We start from the raw sequence: 22,843 nt of genomic DNA on the forward strand, positions 1-22,843 counted from the left end.
AAGTTGTAGGAAAAAGGCAATGAGTGGCAAGAGTAAAAAAAAGACCGAGATAAGCAGGATTGCAAACGGTGAGCTGGAACCGGAGCTCGACGCTAGCTGGCTGGTTGGCTGGGTCTTGTCGCCGCAGCTGTGGTCGCTGTTTCTTTCAGTGGCGGCGGGCAGCTCCCCACAGTTGAGCCAAGGTCCTCACGTAGAGTACCTACGTAAGTTATAATCCGTAGGTCCTCAGCTATCAATAAGTGTCTTTCGCACGGACACGTAACTAGAGGCAAGGGAACAGCGGCAAACAGGCTGATGCAGGGTTTAAATTAAATCAAGATGCGGCCCATCAGAATACTTCACATCTGTTCCTATCCGTGGCTGGTGATTCAGGTAGCCTTCTTCCGCTGGGCTGAAGCTGCGCGTTATTAGTTACCCATGGACGTTGTGGCATCCAACTTACCAACGATCCACTGCCGGCAGCTGGAGCCTTTCCCAAAGGGGCTGTCGATGCCGCCGCCCGCCGCCCGCCACCACCTCAAGCTCCGTGGATGTTCCGACGGGGGAGGGGGCTCCCGGCGCCGACGATGGGGGAACTTGACGGGGATGAAACGGATTGCCCTGAGGACAAGAATTGCTTGTGTTTTGGTGCAACCAATCAGCGGATCGGGCCGGCGCGAGATCGGGGCCTGATTTTGTGTTGCCTTGTCGTCTCGAAACACAAAACATGGCGACCGCTTCTGACGGAGTTTTTCTGCTTCAAGCGATGGCAGAGTCGCAGGATTTGTGCGAGGGCGCTCGCGATACATGCAAGACCCAGCGGAGAAAAGACCCCGTGGCGGGCCTGTAACACGTCGGAATAACAAGAGAATGAAAGTCTTCAAAAGATCCACTTCGTTTATTGGACTCATCCCGAGGAAACTTGCGTTCACGAATTCGAAGCCAGGTATAATCTGTCGGAAACGAGCCTGCCTCTTCTTCAGGCCTGAAGTGTCATCAGTCGCGGAGAACAAGATCGCACATCGGCCCCTTCTGAAGCTAAACAGGAAAACGAAAAAATAGTTAAATTCATCTCAATCGCGGCAAAGACGACACCCTTGGAGCATAGTTGCAAAAAGTCAACTACTGAGTGACTGAGTCTGCAGACATCACCACCCGCAGTGCCCTGTCAGACCAGCCTTTTCACAATGTCCAGCCTCCAAGTCCTTGTAACTCCATGATAAAAGGGCATTGATGCTACGCCTTGACAAGACGATTTGTAATGCCTTGATATCTTATATGCAATTTTCGTACTAAATGACGGCACTGTTGTACGTGTCTCTGAAGGGACTGGTTTCAGCATCATGAGAGAATGTCAGCCTCTATCACTCCAACATTTGCACGGCAACCAAATAAAATCTGTAAAATGACAACAGAGAATTTCTGTCAACTCGTTCAAATGCCGTTTGTGCCTGCTCCTTTCCTCGAGAAACTTCTCGCCGCCACCAAGATACTTTGACTAGGTTGCGCCGCGCTGTGCCCCGCTGCGTTTACACACGGGGCCTCTCGTCTCTTAGCCAGGATTAGAAGATCTAGGCATGGATTTTTTTCTAATCACCCTTCGAAGACTGGAGAGTGATTACTGTCGTTATTTTTTCATTTTTTTCGTTACTTCATATTGCAATATCCTTCTCGGCCCATCTTGTGGCCCAACGACCTTTTGGGAAATGTATGGACGCATGTACGCAGCCTCAGACTGGCTAGACACCCACAACCACTTTTATACCTTGAACTTTCTTGGGTCAAGATTCTCAATGTTCGAGCTCGTCGCCTCTCCGTCAAACACAATTTCAGACATGAGCTTGCCGGTGGCCGGCGCATTCTGAATTCCCCAGCACGTGTGCCCCGAAGCCACATACAGCCCCGGCACCACCGTCTTTCCAATCAGCGGTCCGCTCTCCTGCCCGAAGCGCATGTGTCGCGGCAGATAGCAAGCCTGCTTGGCCTTGATCGGCGCGGTGCCCAGGGCAGGGCTAAAGGTGCCGACGTAGGCCGCGAGGTCGTCGCAGAGGCCCTCGTCGTAGCGCACGTCGTCGACGACGTCGGGGAGCGGAACAAGCGTATCGGGCTCACCTAGAAGCCGCAATCCAATTAGTTTACAAGATTTACTTTTGGTCGTTTGACAAGTGTAGTGTATCTTACCGCAGGCATATGCCTCATTAAATGGGCGCGCGTAAATCTCAGGGTCGACCCGTCCCTTGTGCATCCTCTTCTCGCCCCTGGCGGCCCGGTGCGCCGGCACAAAGGTCCGCGGCAGCTCAACGTCGGTGAAGATGGCAAAGGCGCTGACGTCGGCCTCATACACGACGCTGTGCGCGCGCAGGCCGTCGACCTTTGATCGTGGAAGCAGCTTTCCCGTCCACGGTCCAGCCGCCACGATGAGGTCCGTCACGCCATCCAGCGTCACCGTCTGCCCCGTCGCGCGATCCATGTACTCGACGCCCTCCACCTTGTCACCCGCGACGTTAATCCCCGTCACTTGTGTTTTTGTCCGCGTCCTGACGCCAGCCGCCTCAGCGAGGCCGGCCATGGACATGGTAAAGTGGTACGGGTGCACCTGCGCCGTGTCGACCGCTCCGCCACGGCCCATCTCTGACCAGTCGACAACCACATCCCGATCCACCCAGTCCAGCTCGTCCGGCAGCGGAGCGTCCTTGAGCAGGCCCTGCGCGGCAGTGTCCTGCTTCGGCAGCTTCTCCCACGTCTTGCCGTCTGGGCCGTTTTGGGTCGCCGCGGCGATGCGCTTCTGCATCTCGGCAATCTTGCTCTCGGGGACAGAAGCTTCGATGCTCCCGCACTTGACCTTGCGGTAGCCCCATTTCTCGGGCCCGTCGTGCTCGGCGGCGAGCTCGGCATGGAGCTTGTATGACAGCGGAACGAGGCTCGACGGGTAGGCCCACAGCGCGAGCAGGCCGCCTGCCTTGCCGGAGGCGCCGGTGGCGATGGCGGAGCCCGCCTCGAGGATGGTGATGCTGTGCAGTGCAGGGTTGAATTTCGGGTGGCGGGTGAGGAAGTAGGCGGTGGTGTTGCCAATGATACCTCCGCCTGGATGATCAAGGTCAGCGAGAGAGCTTGGTAGAGCCTGGTGGGGGTTTGCGTGGGTACTGGCCTATGATGACAATGTTGCGCTTTCCGTCCATCTTTTCTTGTCTCTTGGTAGCTTAATGAAGGACTGTGAGTTATTTGAGCCTCATGCGCTCATGTAGAAGAAGCTTCTGGGAAAGACGTTGCTATGATGAAATGGGTGTCTGAGATCGATCATCTGCCAATGCATGACGCAGGCGGGGTTCAGAGCCCCGCCAAAGATAATGCTGGTCTGGTGAATGCATCTCGAGCACGTAGAGAAGTGAGACCCTGGCAAAATTCGGGACTGCATCCTTTTACAACTAAAATTAAAGGCATCATTCTGTGGTGGAATCAATTCTCGTGTGATATGAGCTTGAACACTTGAGATGCGCGTGATGGAGCTCACGATAGCAAATCATGTCACAGCTTTGAGTAAGTTACTGGAGAAGAGCACTGCCATTGTAAACTTGCCCCAGTTTACGCGCAAGACATTAGGAGTTCTCAAATTGCGATATAATGTTATTAAAGTATTCCGGTTGACAGCTCACTCTAACGCGGACCGGGACAACACAGGGCCGATTGTGGCATGGCGAAACAGCTCACGGCCCAGAAAAAAGTCTCGCAGGCTTCCTCCCGGCATCCTCATTCGCTACGCGTCATCACCAGCTCCAAGCTATCTGCGAACAAGCTGCCGTGATCCACCGAGGCCGAGGCTCTGTTCGAAGCTCTATTCCAAATAGCGTCAACCTTTTTTTCTTTTTTCTTTTTTTTTTTTGGCCAGCAGAGAGCTCGCAGTCAGCGTGCAGAATACGGCACAAGCAGCAGAGAAAAGCCGCGCATCTTGTCCCAGAAGAAACCAAATTCATACAAATCGGCAAAGAGATAAAATTGGTCCATTCGCACCGATCATCATCCAGACATGCGCACCGCTGGAGCTCTTCGGGTAGGGCGCCTCCGGGTAGCTTCGTCATGGCGGAGTGGGGTGGCGATGCCCGCGACCGCCGCGCCGTCTTTTCTTAAAGACCGCCACCACCGCTCACCACTTTCCTCTGTCCAACCTGCAGTCCCTTCGCATCAGAACCATTCATCATACCTATTCACGAGACAGTACAGCTCCGCGATCAACATGTCTTCCGCTACCTCGTTTTACGACTTCAAGCCGCTTGACAGTAAGCTCCCCTCTCCCTGCGCAAGCTACCCCGCGAGGGGTCCTGCCCTGCCGCACCTCGCCGGCCTCGCATCTCACTGCGCAGGTGCCGAACGCGTCAACAATACGCTAGCGAAGCTGCGCATAACATCGAATTGCTTCACCTGTTGCTTTTTCACATTTTTTACTAACACACCCTCCACAGAGCGCGGCCAGGAGGTTCCCCTCTCCGACTACCGCGGCAAGGTCGTCCTCGTCGTCAACACGGCCTCCAAGTGCGGCTTCACCGGCCAGTACGCCGGCCTCGAAAAGGTCTACAAGTCCGTCACCGAGAAGTCGCCCGACGACTTTGTCGTCCTCGGCTTCCCCTGCAACCAGTTTGGCGCCCAGGAGCCCGGCACCGACGACGAGATCCAGAGCTTCTGCCAGATCAACTACGGCGTCAGCTTCCCCATCATGCAAAAGATTGACGTCAACGGCGACAAGGCTGCGCCGCTCTACGAATGGCTCAAGTCCGAAAAGGCCGGCCTGCTCGGCCTCAAGCGCATCAAGTGGAACTTTGAAAAGTTCCTCGTCGGCCGCGACGGCAAGGTCGTCAACCGCTGGGCCAGCACCACCACCCCCGAGTCGATCGAGAAGGACATCCTCGCCGAGATCAACAAGGCCTGACTAGTTGGTAGTCCTTCGGGAGAGAAGAGGGCCAAAATTTGAACGGCAAGGTGGTCTGCGCTGCGCGGAAGGGGAGGATGCAAGGCAAAGAGACTGGCTTATGGCTATGTTCATTGCTGTGAGCGGATTACTGTTGCGCCGTTATACCATGACCGCATGTGCTAGGAGAGGTCCTGTTATTCCGCTTCTTATTATACCAATATAGTGTTTTTGCCATGAATTGGCTTGCCATACGTCTTTTGTCTGCGAAGCAGACCGGGTGGCTTTTTGAATACAAAGTGGTGCGATACATCACCAATTCAGTCCATGCATTCCAAGAATAAACATAAATTAAGGTGCATAAACCCCAGGCTCTGGCTACGTCTATCAATGCAGACAGGCTCAAGATGCAATTTCACCACCGTCATCGCAACAAGAGCATTCGGCAGCGCCAAATACCGTCTAATTCCACCTACCCTTGGCCGTCTGCTCCCTAGCGCCCGTCGTCTTACTGGAAGGATCTCACGTTAAAATTGGGTGAGGCTGTGCAAAATCTGCAAGGCGGCAGCATGTGTGCTCCTGCAATTTACAATCTACGAAAAAAAAGCCCAGGGTTCAGAAAAGCATTGCACCCGTCTGTGTTGTCATTAGTTGGAAGCTGAGAGCAAGGCCACCGGGGAGCTTTCTGCAAAATGCGCCATGGCCACGGAATTCTAACTCGGGAGCAACTCACCACTGTTTTCAAGACACCGTGGAGAGTTGAAGAATACACAGCGAAATCCGAAGTCTGCGAGACAATGCTTTACAGGGCTGCATCTGAAACCGTGGATCTGCGCCGCATCAAATTGCTCGTTTAGACACGAGCTGGCTTGGTGACGAGACCGAGTGGAAGACTCTATCGGGAGGGAATAAGCAAGCCAGACCGTATTTCAGAATCAAGGGGAGCACCCATGTCGGTGCAATATTCCGATGGACCTGAGACGACTTAAAAGGGCAAATGATTTGCAGCATGCCGAGCAAGTCAGCCTGACGAGCAGGGATGGCAGGAGTGGTCAAGCATTCTAACAAGACAGGGTTGATGATCCATGTTTGAAGACGGATGATGATGAGAAAATAGGCATAGCCGCTTGCGCCGCCTGCTGGTTGTACTTGATGAGCTTGTCGTAATTATTTAACAAGTGCTGCCAAAACTATTTGGATTTAGAGGACAGTAATTGCAGGATTCACAATTTAATGCAGGTACAATTGCACGGCGGGAAAGCACGGACCACAATTTCCAGACACGATTTTGACACCTTAACAGAGCCTCTTATTATTAAACCTCCCTCCGTCTGCAAACGCCCTTTTCTGCCATGGGCACTGCGAATGCAACAGTTGAAGGAGAATGGAAAATGACTCGATACCCGGCACTGGATGGATTGCGCCCTCAATACGGCATACAAAAGGCTGTTTTTAGAGTTCAGCCACCAGCTCCCTCTCCCCGCGTCGCCCGCCCAATGCATTCATGCCGAGTCGTGTTGTCGATGCGCCAAGTGCGGAGCGACACGAAACTGCAACGATTGGCATCGCCTCGCCTTGCTGGTCTTATTTGCAGCTTCGTTAATTGTCCGAATCCAAAGATAGAGTGACTTGCCCCAGAGCGCAAGAATAAAACGAAATGGCCCACCGGCAACAGTCGAAAAGCAGTTGGCAGGCCCTCCTGACGATCCAGGGGAAGAAGAAGAAAAGTCCACCGCAAACGAGGCTAGCGCAGGGCCGAGGAAACAAAGTTGTGGGCGACTGGTCAGCCGGGTCTACTTTAAAAAAATTGGCAAGCAACCGACTGCACCAATCGGCGACGTCGGCGGACCACTTCTTGCCAGCCAAGGCCAAGGCGATCACTGCTCTTTTGTTGGCGGCACCGTGGAGAACGGCCCCGGGCACGCACGTTCCTCCATCCCCTGCGTCGAGAGGGGGGCATTCGCGAGGCTCAGGAAGCTGTTGGAACCGGCCGTGGGTGACGTCGTGGTGGCTGCGCGCATGCTCACGGCAATCTCCCAACTAGCTCTCGACGGCTGACCGACTGTTGTTACAGGCTATCGAAGGCTAATGAATACGGGGGGCTGCGTCCCATACAGAAGCCCAGTTCGCTCTGGGCACCCGTCTTGTGCGTTGCAAACCGTCGCCCTACTGTGGCTCAGCAAAGACGGCAGCGCTGCATTGCAGATGAGAATAGCACAGGCATGGCAGCTTTATTATTAGCACCGCCGTCCAGCACATCTCGGCACGGGCCCTCCTATCCTATTCGCTCGTCGCCCCCTGCCCTCATTTGGCAGTCGTCAGGCGCTGCTGCAAAGAGCCGTGCCGAAGCAATGTCACAATGTTCTGATGGAGGGATGCGCAGGCTGAATAGCCTTTACGACGCCTCGTAGCTTGGCAGTGGAGAGCCCTGGGGCAGCTGGCAGCCACGAGAGTGACAACCAGTCGCAAATCTCGGAAGACACACAGGTTAACGGTCAAAAAAGGGAGAAAAAGCAGTCCTTCTCACAGCATGACTTGGTTCCTGGCTAGCCTCCACAGGCTATCCACCTTGCTGCACTCCTGTTACGCGCCACCCCACAATCTACAACTTTAGGCCCGCAGCTTTCTTTTGTCTCTTCGGTCTGGCTTCTGACAATCCGTCCTGCCCGTCAGGGTCTGCCACAGTGCCAGTGCCCAGCGCTGGCTTTGGATAGCGCCCGTCAGAGTGAGACACATCTGCATATGAGGATGGCTGCAAGATTATCCGTACCAATGCTTTCCATGTTCATGACCCTGTATATCGGGCTCAAGGGCAGTGGCCAGCGCCATCTTCCATACCCTTCGTCGCCATGCCTCACTGGACAGAACAACATGTTGTAAACTTTATTGCCACGCCCGCTGGTCTAGTCCACCGGCCGCCGAGGCAGCCATTCCATCAGCCCACGAGTCCACTGCAAAAACCTGGCCGCTGTGCCTGCACAGCTTTGACAGTGCCAGCCTCGACTTCGCCTCCAGCCAAAAGTAGCCGTGGAGACCCTTAATGCTGCTCTTAATTTCCACAGTGCGCTACTAACCCCGGCCCCCTGCGGCCAACTCACGACGATAGAGAGTAAGAGCCGCTAAACTTGGGCCTCTTCTGGCCCACTTGGCTTGCGAAAGGCAAGATTCGCACATTATCCTGCTGCCCAAGCAGCCAGCCAGCATGCAGTTCCCGCGTGGCCGCTGTCTGTCTTTGCGGGACCGTTACTGGTATATACACTCTTTGCCCAGTTTCTGCGCGGTTACCGATTTAGAGCTCTTTTTCTCTTTCTCTTGTTAACCCTCTCCTTGTCTTTCTTTACATCCAACTACCAACAGTCTTTCATTTTTTATTACTTTTTCCTTCGGATAGTCTGTCGATTTTCTTTTACTTCTTTGCCGGTCACTCTTTACGCCGGCATTAGTTGATTCAGCCAGTAATCAACATGCGTTCTACTCTTCTTTCGGTCGCGGCCCTGCCGCTGGCCGCCCACGCTCTCGACCTCGACAACAAGTTTTATGAGGGACCTGGCGTTGTGCGATTCCCCCTTACCGGCAACAAGGATGCCCTCGACAGGCACATGCGCCGCCAGTCCGAGGCTGGCCTCGACAACCGCAAGACGGGCTTCTTCTACACCATTGACCTCGAGATTGGTTCTCCTCCTCAGACTGTGGCCGTCAACTTTGATACCGGCTCCTCCGAGCTCTGGGTGAACCCCAACTGCGCCAAATCCTCCGACGAGGCGTTCTGCAAGACCTTTGGCGCTTTCGGCAAGTCGGCTTCATTCACCAGCCTCAACCAGAACACCACTCTCAAGTACGGCCGCGGCCATGCCGATATCGAGTACGGCTACGACTACGTCACTGTCGGCAGTAAGTATCAATTGCGAAGCGTTATTTCTCAAAAAGAGAAGGCCCATGGACTGGACAGAGATTAACGCAAACCTACAGCCTCCAAGATCAACCAGCAGACCTTCGGTGTTGCCCAGGACTCCGAGTTCGCCACTACCGGTATCATGGGTGTCGGCCCCAACCTGCGCGGCTGGGACAGCCCCTATCCTTACGTCCTCGACAACCTGTTCACTCAAAAGTTCATCAAGAGCCGCGCTTTCTCTCTGGATCTGCGCCACGTTACCAGCTCGCGCGGTGCTGCCGTTTTTGGTGGCATTGACACCAAGAAGTTCAAGGGCCCCCTCGTCAAGAAGGACATTATCCCCGCCGCTTCCTCCCCCGACGGCAAGACTCGCTACTGGGCCAACTGCGACGGCATCTCCATTAACAAGGAGGATGGCTCCAAGCTGGATGTGCTCACCCAACCCCAGGCTTTCCTCTTCGACTCCGGCTACACCATCAGCGCTCTGCCCACCGCCTCCTTCAACGAGCTTCTGAAGGCTTTCCCCTCGGCCAAGATGGAATCCAGCGGTCAGTACGTTGTCGACTGCGCCGTCGCCAACGCCAAGGGCTCTCTTGACTTCAAGTTTGGCGATGCTACTATCAACGTCGCGTACAACGACTTTATCTGGCAGCAGCCCGACTACAACACCTGTGTTCTCGGCGCCATTCCCGATGACAAGATGCCCGTTCTCGGCGACACTTTCCTGCGCGCCGCCTACGTTGTCTACGACTGGGACAACCGTGCTCTTCACTTCGCTGCCGCCGACGACTGTGGCTCCAACCTGGTTGCTATTGGCTCCGGTCCTGGTGCTGTTGGCGTGACCGAGGGTGAGTGTGACAAGCCTGCGCCTACCTCGTCCACCACCTCGTCTACCACCTCGTCCACCACCTCGTCTACCACCTCGTCCACCACCTCGTCTACCACCTCGTCTACCACCTCGTCCACTACCTCGACGACCACTTCGACGACCACTTCGACGACCACTTCGACCACGAGCGCTGCTACGTCGTCCACTTCGGCCATTCCTACCTCGTCCACTACCTCCAGTGTCTCGACCACGCCCACCAGCTCCAGCGTTTCGACTTCGTCCATTACCTCGAGCATCGTGACTTCGTCCAGCAACTCTACGGTTACTGCCTCATCGTCCACCTCCAGTGTCGTGACCTCGTCCAGCAACTCGACCGTTTCTACTTCGTCCACCACCTCCACCACCTCCAGCGTGCCTACGTCGTCTTCCGGCTCGAGCGTGTCTACGCAGACCACCATCTCCACCGTGCCTACGTCGTCCTCATCCTCCAGCGCTTCCGTCTCTACCGGTGCTTCTTCCACTTCTTCGACTGGCTTCCCCACACTCAGCGTCACCAGCACCCAGGGTGTCACTTCCGGCACTGGCGGTTCTACCGGTGCTCCCATCACAACCGGTACTCTGACCACCGGCACCGTCAGCAAGAACGCCACGACATACACGTCCATTATCAAGTCTACCCGCACCCACACGATCACCTCGTGCGCGCCCACCGTCACCAACTGCCCCGTCGGCAAGGTCACCACCGAGGTCATCACCTCGTACACCACCTGGTGCCCCGAGGACAGCAAGACCAAGCCTACCAGCACGAGCACCAGCAGCACCAGCGCCTACACCAAGCCCCCCTGCCCCGAGGTCACCCTCACCTTTGTCATCCCCAAGACTTACTACTGCACCAAGGGCCAGTCTGGCTGCACCGAGGGCGAGGAGATTGTCACGTCGCACCCTGCCACTGTTGTTCCGATCACCCCCGCCGCCACGCCTACGCCCATCCCCGGCTGCGTTGACTGCCATCCCAAGCAGCCCGCCCAACCGCCCGCGCAGACTCCTTCTGCTCCCGCTGGTGTCGTTCCCGTCGTTGTGAACCCCCAGCCCGTTCAGACAAAGGAGCAGGCCCCTCCCCAGAGCACCGCCCCCGCGGTTCCCGCCCAGCCTCCTACCACGCCTGCCCCCAAGCCCGTCCAGCCCTCCTCGACCGCGGCTCCCGTCCCGCCGCCCTCGACCCTGGCTTCCGTCAAGCCCTCTGGCACTGGCGCTCCCGCGCCTAGCCAGCCCCCGGTCGCCGCTGGTGCCGCCGGTCTCTACATTCCTGGCCTCGCCGCCGTTGCTGCCGCTCTCGTTGCTGCCATGTAAAGCGAGACCATGTTGTTTGCTGTGAGCATAGAGGAGGTATAGAGAGATGATGGAATTTAATTTTCTAATACTGCAAGGCTGGGGAGTCCTTTTGAATATCAGGAATATAGATCCACAGACCTTTGTGTGTAATTTGATGGGTGGAAAGCAGTTTTGCTTGCCGTGTTTATAGAGAAAGGAGAACATATTTCAAACAATGGTCTTGTTTTTCTTGATCAAGTGTCGCTCGTGTATATAAATTCTTTCCAGGAGATGCAAAAGTAAAATGTCAAGTTTATTCTGTCGTGGGTTTTTGCTTGTGCCCTTTGTCTCCGTGGCTGCATATGCTGACAATGTTGTGTCCCTCTGCATTCCCCTTTTTATTTTCGAACTCTTCTTTTGCGGTTCTTGTATGTGCTCGTGCTCGTGTTTATGCGGCCAAGCGCAGATTGGTTGTAGAGCTGGACAGCGTGAGTCTGGATACAGAGTCGCCCATGTGGTCCATGATTGAATCGTAGCAGTGTGTACCGGATGTCGCATCCCAGCAGGAAGCTTCTAAATGTGAGAGCATGATGGATGATATAATGCCTGCGATTCCTCCCGGCTTTTGAAGACAAATGAGTCGTTTTGACTTTTGATCGAACTCTCATGCTGGCCGGTCTCCATCTCCAACCCACGATGTTGGCCATGCCGGGCATGTCTGATGCCAAGAGCGACAATAACACAACTTTACCGTAGTAAAGCCTATCATGCCTTCGTTTTACTTTAACAGCGTCATTAATCCATCATGTTGACAATCCTGAATCGCAACATTTGCTTGAATTTCGTCTCACCTCTCGAAGCCAGTGATTGCGCTACGCTACCCTACAGCCCCCGATACACCGCAGCAATGGGGATCACTAGAAAAGCCCCCCATCTTCGGCGATTAATACCGCGAAACTCCACGCCAATATAATGGAGTCAAAACGATGTTAAAAACAGGGTGATGAAGAAAAACGATTCATCACATTTTCAATCCAGAAAGTCCAATTTTACGCCGTCACATCGTAACGTGATATCGACCAGAGAGAGCCATACACGAAACCCAAAAGCCTATCTCGACATGAGCCCACAAGCCCCTGTTATGAAACCCAATTTACGCTTTTTAGTCATAGACGACAAGAGTAAAAGGCCAAGTATCTTCTCGAAAGACGCATCATAATGCCCGCCACTCTTCCAAGCCTTGGCAGCCTACGCACGTGGCGGCGAGACACGCAGCAGCCTTCTTTTTTTCAAACTACCACGCCTCGCTCCCGCCGAGAATCCGGGGTAAAGGAAGCTGGGGGGAGGGGCGGGCATTGTAACCATGACTATAACATGAGTCATTAATTTCACATGGGGCGTTGGGAGATTACTACCACGACAAACAAGCCGCGTCTCAAAAACACAAAAGCAAAAGAACAAAGAGAGAGAAAGAAGGCTGTGTTGGTGGTGGCGGCGGTGGTGGTGTGGCATGTATGCCAAGCCATGCAGGTTTATGCATGGCGCGGGACACTTTCCCGTTCAAAAACAGCAGGGGGTGTGTCGGCCCAGCAGCCCGCTGCCATCCGCATATAAACGGTCGAAGAGGGTACAAAAGGGGAGGAGGAGGCGGAATGCAAGGTTGACGGCGCCGCGGAAACCTTTCCTCGATGACTCGTCATGCCACATCGTGGAGAGAAAGAAAGAGAGACAGACAGAGAGGGAGCGGGAGGTGGGGTGTGGCGAAAGTTCTGGGGCAAAAAGAAGGACCATGCCGAGATCTTTGGGATTGCCCGAGTTTACATAAAAGGTTGAATAAAAGTAGACAATGCATGCCCACTTGGTGGTGAAGCTTCTAGACCGTGGCGAAAAAGGACGAGGGCAAAAAAGCAACGATCGTCAAAAACCAAGATAGCTCTGACTCCCTGTGATTGGTTGAGCCGCAATTGGAAGAAGGATAAGGAAACTTTTCCTCTCCTTGTAGGTGTGCGAGCAAGGATTAAACGTTGGGGTTACGTTGAGATCCTGAACAGGAAGCTTGGTCAAGCACCATTGTATGTATGTGTGTCGGCGTAGTATGCAGCATCGCGGTAATAGCACGACGTGGCCACGCTTCCCCCCCAACTATTGCATTGTCTTGATGCATGCAGTAGCAGACGAGGCAATCAGAAAGGATTTCGGGTGTATGACCAAAAACAAAACAAAAAACCTGGGGTGCAGTGATCCGCAGTGCAGCAGCAGCGCCATCCGCAGGAAAACTTGGTGCGGCTTTTCGAGTAGCTTGGGGAAAGGGCAGGAGCCGAACGATGGAGCGGGAAACACTCGACTACCCCCAAATTAGGACAAGTGGCAAAAGGAAGAGAAAGGCAAGCCGCGAAACGATATCCAGGCACTTTCGCAGGTTGTGAGAGCTCATACCGCTAGTGTCAAGGGGCCGGGTGACCTGGGGGTACGACCCTCCCGACGATGGGACAGCGATGTAGCTTCTAGTTCCATTCTCCGAACTGGGGGCCGATCGACAGGTAGGCCGATTGAAAGAGGAAAAGAAGCTAGGTGAGTTGTAGAGCTTGCAAATTCGCGTTCTTTCTGAACGAGGTTCGGCTTCTGCAAGGCAGTGCCGGAGGAGGAAAGCCCGATGCAGCGACTGGGAGCTTTCAAATGAAATGTACGCATGCAGTAGCTCTTATTGGGCGTTGTATGTGCAGCCTTGTACATGAACGATTGGCTGCCCTGCTCTGATAGGGAAATAGTTTCGCCTGTTCCATAGCTTCTTCTGGTGGCCGTTCGCCAAATATTGCATGAAGCTGAGAGTGGCGTCTCCATCATGTGTTGCTGCCCATGCATAAACAGCTATAAAAGTGCGTAGCAAAGGATTGAATAGAGCCAAGGAAGTGACAACTGCATGTTTTGTTCTGTTTGTATCGTTCAGCGAAGTGTTGCTTTCATGACGAACACGACATCTATGCAGCGGTAGTTGTGATCATTGTCAAATCACACCCCGATCCAGAGCAGAAAGTAAATCCCACTCTTCCCGCATAGTTCGCCCCGAAAGCTACGTCCTTGGTTTGAGAGGAGAACCGAGTTATACAATTGGTCCAGCGCGCGACGGTTCGCTACCTTCCCGATGTGGTTGATGAAATCTGCAATGCGACCTCACATGCAGCTCCACCTTGGCCACGTTATCTTAGGCAAGGAGACAAATGGTGGCTGCTTCGTAGCAGGCTGAGAAAGTCGTTTGTCGCGAAATCTGTAGCAAGCAGGTTGGTAATGTCACTTTCGTGACCGCCCGCAGAAGCGGTAGCTGCTGAACAAACTCGCTTCCATGTGCCGGGACTGCGACCAGAATGAAACCAAACACCAGCTGTAGGCTTGGGAGTGCCAAATACACAGCAAAGCATACAAAGGGTCGTTTGACAGACCTTGCATCTCGTGGAGATGACGAAGCAGCCGGAACGCACATTTTCTGACATAATTTGCGATGTATAGCTGCACTACAGCCGGGGCGTCTGACTCTCCAATGACGCGGGAAGTTATCCTTGATGCTCACTACCTCTCGAGGATGATGGTAGCTAGTTCTGCTACACACAGAGACAGTCATTTCTCGTTTGTCAATCTACCTCGACCGCGGGCGCACCGGATCTGGCTCAGGGATAGAGCAGTTTTGCAGGTACCTGGCCGGCAGTTTACTGTAAGCACTTGCGACCACCCCAATTCTACAAGAGCTAGAGGATCCATATCGTGGCATTGGCAATGCCTGTCTTCGGCTCTGAAGTGCTGAACTCTTGGTAGTGGCTTAAACAAGCCACTGGCTTTCGCACGCCTGGGATTCTCAGTGTGCTGGACATCCATGCCTCCAAATAGGAGAAGCCCCTGGAAGATCAAGATTGCTCAAAGGGGTGGCGCTGAGCCTCGCTGGCGGGATAATTACTGAAGAATCGCGCGGGACCTCCTGGAGTTGATGCACCACATGTAGGCCCCAGCATCTACACCGAGGCAATCTTTTGGCCTTTAGAGCTGGCCTATGTTGTATAGCTGTCGAAGCGTCTATCAGAGAATATTAATACAGTGATATAGATACGGTCAATTGTACTCACCGCAAGCGCCGTCCATGGAAGAGGTCGCGACCAGTTAGCGGCGCACCCCCTGACCCAGGAACTTTTGTAGGCCGACGCGGGGGATACCCATGGGGACCCCAGACTTCGTTCGATGCAAGGCTTTCTAATGCATGAAGCGTGACTTGGCTAATCATTTGCCCATGCGTTTCGCAGGCTAATGCCGTCGAAGCAAGTTTGAAAACAGAACTGCATTGCAGCCCAACAACCCCACAGTCAGTCAATCAGTCTGTACCAGTACTGGGATGCGAGCGTCGTGATACGCAAGTCCGACCCCGTACACGTGCGTTTCTCGACCAGACTTGACAGAAAAGCACCTCAGTAATACAGAGGAGCTGAATCCTAGGCTGTGAAGGCCAGAGACGAGCACCCCATTCCATCCAATGGGTTGTAATTACACGTTTTCGGGTACCGTTATGCAGCGAAATACAGAGATAGCCCGGTCGTCGCTTCAAACCAGGAACGAACGCGTTAAAGCGGTGCTCGGCCCATAGTACTGTGCATGGCCTATTACGTTTCAAAACTCAACTTCAGTAACGCGGTGAGAGATGTGACGAACTGGCTGTGCCCAGTTTTGCGGGGAAACGTGCTAGACCAGAATGAGAAAGGCGGCCTCTGGGGTTGGAAGGGGCTCTTGCACCTGCAGCCGTTCCTTAGACCTCTTCGACCAGAGCGCCGGCGTTCGTTAAATGGTGGCTTCGGAGGCGGGACCCATGAAGCAACCTGCAGGCTGCAACCGACGTTCTTTTCGGACGAGGCCTCTGGAGGAGCGAGCAGTAAGAGGGCCCTGCTGATGACACAGCGATACCGGGTCTAGTCGACGTAATTCGACCGTTGCGAGAATACTCGAGAGTTACATTTATTGAGAAGCAGCGTCAATCTCTTCATGATAGCCACAATGTATTTCAATGAGTGCGTAGCTCCCGCTGGTCAATGAGAAGCTGGCTGCAACGTAGCATGCCAGGCTTGCACAGCGAATCAGCATCGTGGATGGGTCAGCGGGGGTGGGACGAACGCCAGCTGCAGTTGTTCTTGATAGTGGCGGACAATGTAAAGCTGGAGCCGGCTCAGGGCTGAGATGGAAACACCAAATAAGCCCAAACGCTCGCTGTCAAAAGCGGAGGAATTCACGTCAGAACCGACTAAGCAGGACTCGTGTCTTGATAAGGTTGATGATGCCCAGCCGAGGTACACAGCGAGCGCATGTAAGCTGCATACTTGCGCAGGGCATCCGTACTTTGCAGTCTCTATCGCACGAACGGCGCGACACTCTGCTTCAGTGCATCTCGTATGTGGCGCGTTCATAAAATTTGTCGCCGCTGTATGGACGAAGGCATTCCCGCCCAAGTCGGCAGATCCTGCTCAAGTTGGCAGAACCCTCGACAGCTGGCTTTTTTTGCTGGGCCAAGTTTCCATTACCTGATGTGGCTCACCAGCCGCAAACCGTCAGAACAAAAGCGCAATCAGCCACAGGCAGTCAGGGCCTGTGCTCCGATGATCCGGCGTTGTGATCGTGGTGGCTTTCGGCGGTGCGTTTCATTCGTCGAGTCGTTCACACGGCAGGTGGCGTGCACCATGCCTGACTTGGAAGGACTTTTGACAAGAGGCTTGGGCTTGGTGGCTGCCATGGCGTTGTGGCGCCATTTGGAACCTTCTGAGAAGACAGTCAGTGGCGCACAGAGGTGAAGCGAGAGAGCGGCACAACGGCTGCCAGGGGCGTGTCCTGGGCCTTTCGAGAGATAGCGGTGATAGGGTAAATTGCGGCGGTATCGAGCACAGCGCTGTGTGCACATCGAACGACTGCCTTGCTGCCTTGATTTCGCTACAATTGCCCGCGTCAGTTCAGAAATACAGTGAAATTCGGCAGGTAATCCTACAAGCCACGATCGGGTGTGCACGCTCTGGCAGTTGGAACACGGGAGCCTGCTTTTGGTGCGCCACTGAAGCCCGCGGGCCGACTTGTTGTGCGCAGCGAGCATGTCGATTGGCCGCACTCGACACCGTTGCACGGACTCAGAGGGCTAGTGACCACTGGGCTGGCCACCGCAGGCGAAGCTTTGGCCGAGAGAGATGGTTATCTGCACAGCTAGCCAAGATCAACACGCATGCGGTGGACTAATCCGTCACCTGGCCTCGGCGGGCACCTGGAGACCGAAGATGGTGTGACCTCGTCGGTGTTGACGTGCATGAAATCAATACCGACAGCTTTGACGGACGCTGGCTGCAGCGGGCGCAATTTCATTTGATACGTTGATGACTGTCACGAGACTGGCGATGGAAACGCATGTTGGTGTAGGGCGATGATGCAAACGCTCGAGTTGAGACACGACAGCGCACACCTTACCTAGAGGCCTGGCACCGGGCAGAATGGCAGACCGCCGTGGCCGTCAGGTGTGAGACCTCACCTGCCGGGTGGCAGCCTGGCAGGCAAGACACAACTACTCGTACGAGTGCCAGTAACCAGAGCCGCAAAACCGTTACCGAAGGTCCTGAATCAAGACACTACCAAAACTAAAACAACCTCTTGTCTTAGACCACAGAATCACCCGCTGCTGAAAGATCGACATCTTGGTGGCGTCGCTTTCTGGTGTTGGGCTGCACCAGTGGGCTCGCGTGGCCAGCAGCGTCGTAGTCGGGACAGACCGGTGCAGTCCCATCATCCATGTCGCACCACGGTCCCTATCATCTGCAAGTAAAAGAATGCTGACCGTCGCAACTCTTTAGACCGAGCCTTAATCAAGTTCATACTCGTACCAGTACTATCGGACCGGCACATCTGCATCGTATTCATGAAGGCTCCGCCGGCAACGTTTTTGTGGCGGATGGTAGAGGAAATGAAAGGGGACTACCCAGTCTTAACCGGCCGTTGATGCCAATCACAAGTCCCCAATGGTACCAGTTGGTGTATCGGGCTTCTAGAAAGTGCCTGATCCTCAGTCCGCGGTGAGACACAGGCTGGACCCTGCCAATCACCAGCACAGAGGGTGTGCCCGTCGCCATCCGTGGGCCACGCCTTGTGACAGGGAATATCTCGACCTCGCCCACTCTCCGTGTTTCGATGGGGATGAAACGAAAGTTCCTCGAATCATGGATAGTGCGGAAAGCAAGAAAAACCACGGTGCTGCTGGTAGGCCGGCACTGGGTCGAGAGTGGCGTTTCCAGCGATCGGCACTCAAGCTGGCACAAGGCACAAAGGGGGCGGCGGGCGATGCTTGAGGACTAATAAGCTTGCTCAACAACCATGTACGGACAAAGGACGGAAAGCTCCTTGAATTTTATGCCGGTTGATGAGGCAAAGGCGATCATTCCTCAGAACGGGCCTGTGGTAGGTAAAGCGAGCTCAAGCCTTGCGACGCGAGGCGGCACGACCGAGTGATGCTACAGTAGCTGCCGAGCCCCACCAACAATGAACTGGACGCGACAAGTCACTTGGCTCGTTGCATTGAACAAGTTCAGACCAGACGCATCACGGGTTTAGTATGCCAGATACTACCTGATGCGGGATATTGTACGAACTTGGTGCGTCACTGCTGGCAGGCTGCAGTTGCGGCAATAACGCGCAGCTGGCGATTGCCTCGGCGACGGAGCTCACCCGGCATGTTATACTAAGCTTTTGGGCCAATGCATATGAACTCGTTAAGCATTCGGTAGCGTCTTGGCCGGAGAAGCATCTCGTGCAAAATATGCTTCATGACGCCATCGGGGACCGCAAGACGGGCTACATCTGGGACGCACGGCGCACAAGGCGTGTCCTGACGTGGCCGGTGGCATTGCCTATTGCGCAGTAGGATGACCCGACAAAGACAGAACATTGGTATAAACAGGTACAGTGAATTAATGCGCTCAGATATTACTCAGAAGTGCCTGTGGGGGGTTTGCGACGGTGCTTGCAATTCATGTACATGTGTGCAGGCAGGTACGGAGCAAAGAGTAATGCAAAGCTAACGCTGCGGCTCACGGCAAGGCCCTGCATCTGCATACAAGCTAAACCAATTGGGGCTGGTTCTGGAGCATGGAGGCTATTCGTTCGCCTAGAGCGATGAGCAGTTCGATATGATCAAATCCGAAGCCGGATTGGCGTGCAGGTCACCGCAAGTCTGCCTATCCGAAAGATATAGATGGGGACATGGGGCAAATCACCGAGGGTTTGCTATGAGCTACAGTTTACCACTGTGAGCATCAACATATTTTCTGCTGACCAGGACCAAGACACCGCTTCTCCCCCACAGTGACAGGCTGCGGGCTTGCTTGGGGGCTGACGCCAGAAGCCCGAAGAGAACAAGAGGCCGAATTGAGCTGGACCGGACATTGGGCGAAAGCGGCAGATGTGTTTCTTGGCCTTGTCTAACTAGCTAATTGAGTGGGTTTTGGAGTTGAGTGGGTAGTTCGACAAAAGGACCATGCCCCTGCCACGCTACTCTGGACGAGCCCGCGACTCGTCCGGGACTAGTGTCGGCTGCCCCCCTGGTCTGAATTGGAGGGGCTTGAGAGGGGGACATCTGCTGGGGGCAATGCCGTTCGATGTTCCGGCTGGAATAGCGACTTTGAAAGATATCGTTGCAGAGTTTTGTCTCTGAGCAGAGACGCTGGAGCCACGTTGCTAGCAGGGATACCGAGACAATACGACAAAGATAAGGACGACGTATAATGAGAAGATGCTATAGAGCTGCACATGTGCTGAAGCGGACTTGATGCGGCGCCATGCAGCGGAAAAGAGCACTCTTGCACATGAAGCCCGGTACGTAGGGCTACAGTCTCAGACAAAGACTGTGGAGGCCTGAGAGCAAGGCAGCCTGGTGGCAACAGGCTTGCCCTTGGGCACCACAATCTATCTTGACATGTTAAAGAGGCGCCAAAGTGGCTTGATGTACCCAGGTTGCCTCCGTATTGCCCTTGCAAGTCTTGCAAGTAATACGGGGACTGTGGGATGGAGTCGCGAGTGGAAACATGATACGGAAGGCTCTGGCTTGATCCTCTATTGCGTGCGATATCGCGGGCATTGCCTGGAATATGGAAGCGGTCGTCTTTTCGCACTGAAATCAACGAGCTTCGGGATTTATTATCGGAGGTATAAATGATGGGGCCGTATATGCAACTTGCACTTATTACTTCCGAACGTGGTGACTTGGCCGACGTGGTGAGCAGTCCGGGCAAATGGCGCCTTGCCAGCAACCACGAGGAACGTGTAGAACCACGACTCTGAGTTTTCTTTCGCTACGATTGGACCGCAGAATCATTAACATAATTAAAGGAACCTTTCAAACAGGTTTCCAAAGTGAGAGCCAGATGGGCTGGCATATGACCTTGGGCAAGACACAAGACTTGTCTAAGATATGGGGCGTGCAATCTGGGGGAAGGACCAAGGTGGCTGAATGTCCACGTGAATTGCAATGCAGAACAAGGCACATTGTTGGAGAAACAATCAAGACTGTTTTACTTTTTACTACAAGCAGAATGGCTAACAGGACCTCATCCACATGAAATGCCTCCGTCTCTTGGCGGCATTGTAGGCTGGAGATGCTGGCAGCTTGCTTGCTTGGCCTTGCTTGGTCCTATAACCGCGGAGCCCTTGGGGCCAGCCCACATTGCAAGTCCGGAACTGACAAAAGATAGGCAGGGAGCGAGAAGAAGGCATCGAAACGCACCCCTCCGGAAATCAAGCCTGGAGGCTATTTGGTTTCCACATCGAGGTCGTGCAACCCCACCGTGCTACGCTCCCACTCGGCGCGTAGCACACAACGGGATGTGGTGCTGTTCCGATAAAGCAGAGAGAGCTGTTACACAAACAACGCTGTCAGAAAAGGTGAGCAGCAGACACACTTTGATAAGGTTTCTGCGGTGGTTGATTATGGGTGGTGCGGTCGAGACATGTGGTCACAAGGCAGGTGTTGCAGTGTAAGATGATGGTGTTGGAGGTCTACCATTACTGCATCAGACGGCGATATTACCACGACGGAATAAATGAGTGACAAGTTAGGCAATCATATGCTACCCCCCGGCCGTGGAATGAATGACCACACGACTCGGAAAACGGAGTACACAAGAGCAATATAAGGAGATGCGAAAAACGACGGAGGTTCCAAGGCAAGCCAGACGAACAAACAGGCATAACGGGCGAGCAGGGAAGCGTGCTATCGGCGGGCCAGGCTACAGCGGGCTTAGCGTGCTGTGGCAGCGGTCAGCGGGTGACTCTTTGGTGGGCAAATGAGGCACCAGCAGCTACAGAGAGAACGGGCTGCTGGAAGCGAGGTTTCAGTGGCAACAGTGGGCAGCGAGGGCAAGTTACAACGCTGGCAGAGCTGTCCGCTAGATTGCAGTGGCGCCGGCTGGGGTAGCGGGGGCTTCCTGCACTGTACCTAGGTAGTCTGTACCAGTAGTGCAGTGAGTGAGTGGGCTCTCTCTCTCTCATTGATTTGATGGATGTGCCGGTGGGCGTCTGGTCCAAACTTGTTCGGGCCCCGGAGATATATGCATAACATCTTGTCCGGAAAAGGGTGAGCTGAAATTAAAAACAAAGGTGCTGCAGAAAGATACGACGACCGGATTCCATCTTCATCTCTGCAAAAGGCACTAGAACGTCTCAAGATGAAGACGAAGCAGTCCCGCCAATTTCAGAGAGAGGGTCCCTCTCGCTCTCCCTCGCTCTCTCTGTCCGTGGAAGCTCCGCCATCACAGGGTACGCGGACAGGGCCCAGACGGGCGCTGCTGTTGGGGGCGCACCCGGTCCCTGTACCTGCCTAGCGCTACCAGTTCCAGCGTATCGACAGGCGATGCTGGCTGGCAACTGGCTGGGAGGAGAGGAGTCGGGACCTTTTGCCCAGAGTTTGGGTTGGGGACCGCCCCTCCGCCGATCGCTGGCTTGGGTTTGGGTGGTGGTGACTGACTGCTTGACTGGAGCCATGCTTCACCTGGCAGTTTCTCCGTACCTAGCATTGGTCGGTGCCGACCTGCTGCTGGCTTGAGCTTGCACGCTGCATGTGCCAATAGCATTGTCCGCAGTCCTTGGTTGCCTTTGCCTTGGGGCAGACAAGAACGAGGGCATTCGGCCACCCCCCCTTGGGACCCCCTCTCTTAGCGGCGTTAGCGGACAACTGTTAGCGCCTCTTCAGCAATCTTTCGGCACCCCCTCCCCCTGTGCAGCGCTGAAAAGAAGCCCGACATTGGCCCTGGGACCCCCCTACCAGTAAAAGCATGCTGTACCTACCAGTAGCCTACCATTGTTCGTCTCTCCTCGGTCTTTTCTCACGCCCCCTCCTCTCCACCAAAGTATCTCCTCCTCCTCCTCATCCTCACCAACTTTCTTCCCACATGTGCATCCACTTCATTATCTTCTTACCAGTACCCACGCGCCCACGCTCTGAATCACCGTGCAGCCATCGCATCTCGTGGCTTTCCAGCCAGACGCCCCTCCCATGCATCCACAGCGCCATCCACCGCACCCCTCCCTCTCTGCCCCGGCATGCCTCCATCACCAGGCGTCCCTGGAGCCCTTCGTCGACTGCACCCCCCCTTTGCCAGGACGGAGGACCACGCCTCTTTGTGTGCTACGCTCGCGCTGCTCCAACGACGCCGACTCTCTCTTCCCGGCCGTTCGCCGCTAATACTGGAAGACGACGGAGCCGGGACCCCAAGTCGACTCGCTCCCTCATCGAATATACATAATCGCCAGGCTTCCCATTCCCATCCTGCCCACCTGCACTTCTTTCCCCCACCGAACATTCTCACAATTCGCATTCTGTCCAACTCCCATGTTGTCAGTTCTCTGATAAGACGCAAGACAACATCCCACATCTCCCTCTTCA

At 54.6% G+C, this 22,843-nt stretch overlaps 5 protein-coding genes across 6 annotated transcripts; 2 read left to right on the forward strand and 3 right to left on the reverse strand.

The window, feature by feature from the left end:
- Positions 1 to 368: 368 nt before the first annotated feature.
- On the reverse strand, positions 369 to 1,321 carry LMH87_002646 (uncharacterized protein; the record flags this gene model as incomplete). Of its 2 annotated transcripts, none has more annotated exons than XM_056194137.1 (3): positions 369 to 391; positions 443 to 823; positions 1,273 to 1,321. In XM_056194137.1, the coding sequence occupies 3 exons, from the start codon at positions 1,319 to 1,321 to the stop codon at positions 369 to 371; spliced, it is 453 nt and encodes a 150-aa protein (XP_056051105.1). The 2 variants fall into 2 exon arrangements, with proteins under 2 accessions (XP_056051105.1, XP_056051106.1); XM_056194138.1 differs by having other exon boundaries at positions 369 to 397.
- A 417-nt stretch (positions 1,322 to 1,738) lies between these two features.
- LMH87_002647 (uncharacterized protein) lies at positions 1,739 to 3,158 on the reverse strand (the record flags this gene model as incomplete). The annotated part of the gene is made up of 3 exons (XM_056194139.1): positions 1,739 to 2,091; positions 2,161 to 3,063; positions 3,128 to 3,158. The coding sequence occupies 3 exons, from the start codon at positions 3,156 to 3,158 to the stop codon at positions 1,739 to 1,741; spliced, it is 1,287 nt and encodes a 428-aa protein (XP_056051107.1).
- A 1,052-nt stretch (positions 3,159 to 4,210) lies between these two features.
- Positions 4,211 to 4,900, forward strand: LMH87_002648 (uncharacterized protein; the record flags this gene model as incomplete). Its single annotated transcript, XM_056194140.1, has 2 exons — positions 4,211 to 4,253; positions 4,437 to 4,900. The coding sequence occupies 2 exons, from the start codon at positions 4,211 to 4,213 to the stop codon at positions 4,898 to 4,900; spliced, it is 507 nt and encodes a 168-aa protein (XP_056051108.1).
- Positions 4,901 to 8,343: 3,443 nt separating this feature from the next.
- Positions 8,344 to 10,950, forward strand: LMH87_002649 (uncharacterized protein; the record flags this gene model as incomplete). Its single annotated transcript, XM_056194141.1, has 2 exons — positions 8,344 to 8,770; positions 8,849 to 10,950. 2 exons carry the CDS (start codon positions 8,344 to 8,346, stop codon positions 10,948 to 10,950), a joined length of 2,529 nt encoding a protein of 842 aa, XP_056051109.1.
- Positions 10,951 to 14,937: 3,987 nt separating this feature from the next.
- Positions 14,938 to 17,020, reverse strand: LMH87_002650 (uncharacterized protein; the record flags this gene model as incomplete). The annotated part of the gene is made up of 7 exons (XM_056194142.1): positions 14,938 to 14,973; positions 15,024 to 15,147; positions 15,510 to 15,548; positions 15,601 to 15,630; positions 15,682 to 15,854; positions 16,720 to 16,863; positions 16,919 to 17,020. 7 exons carry the CDS (start codon positions 17,018 to 17,020, stop codon positions 14,938 to 14,940), a joined length of 648 nt encoding a protein of 215 aa, XP_056051110.1.
- Between the last annotated feature and the right edge of the window lie 5,823 nt (positions 17,021 to 22,843).

This window comes from Akanthomyces muscarius, chromosome 3 (genome assembly GCF_028009165.1).
Source record: "Akanthomyces muscarius strain Ve6 chromosome 3, whole genome shotgun sequence".
Lineage (NCBI taxonomy): Eukaryota > Fungi > Ascomycota > Sordariomycetes > Hypocreales > Cordycipitaceae > Akanthomyces > Akanthomyces muscarius.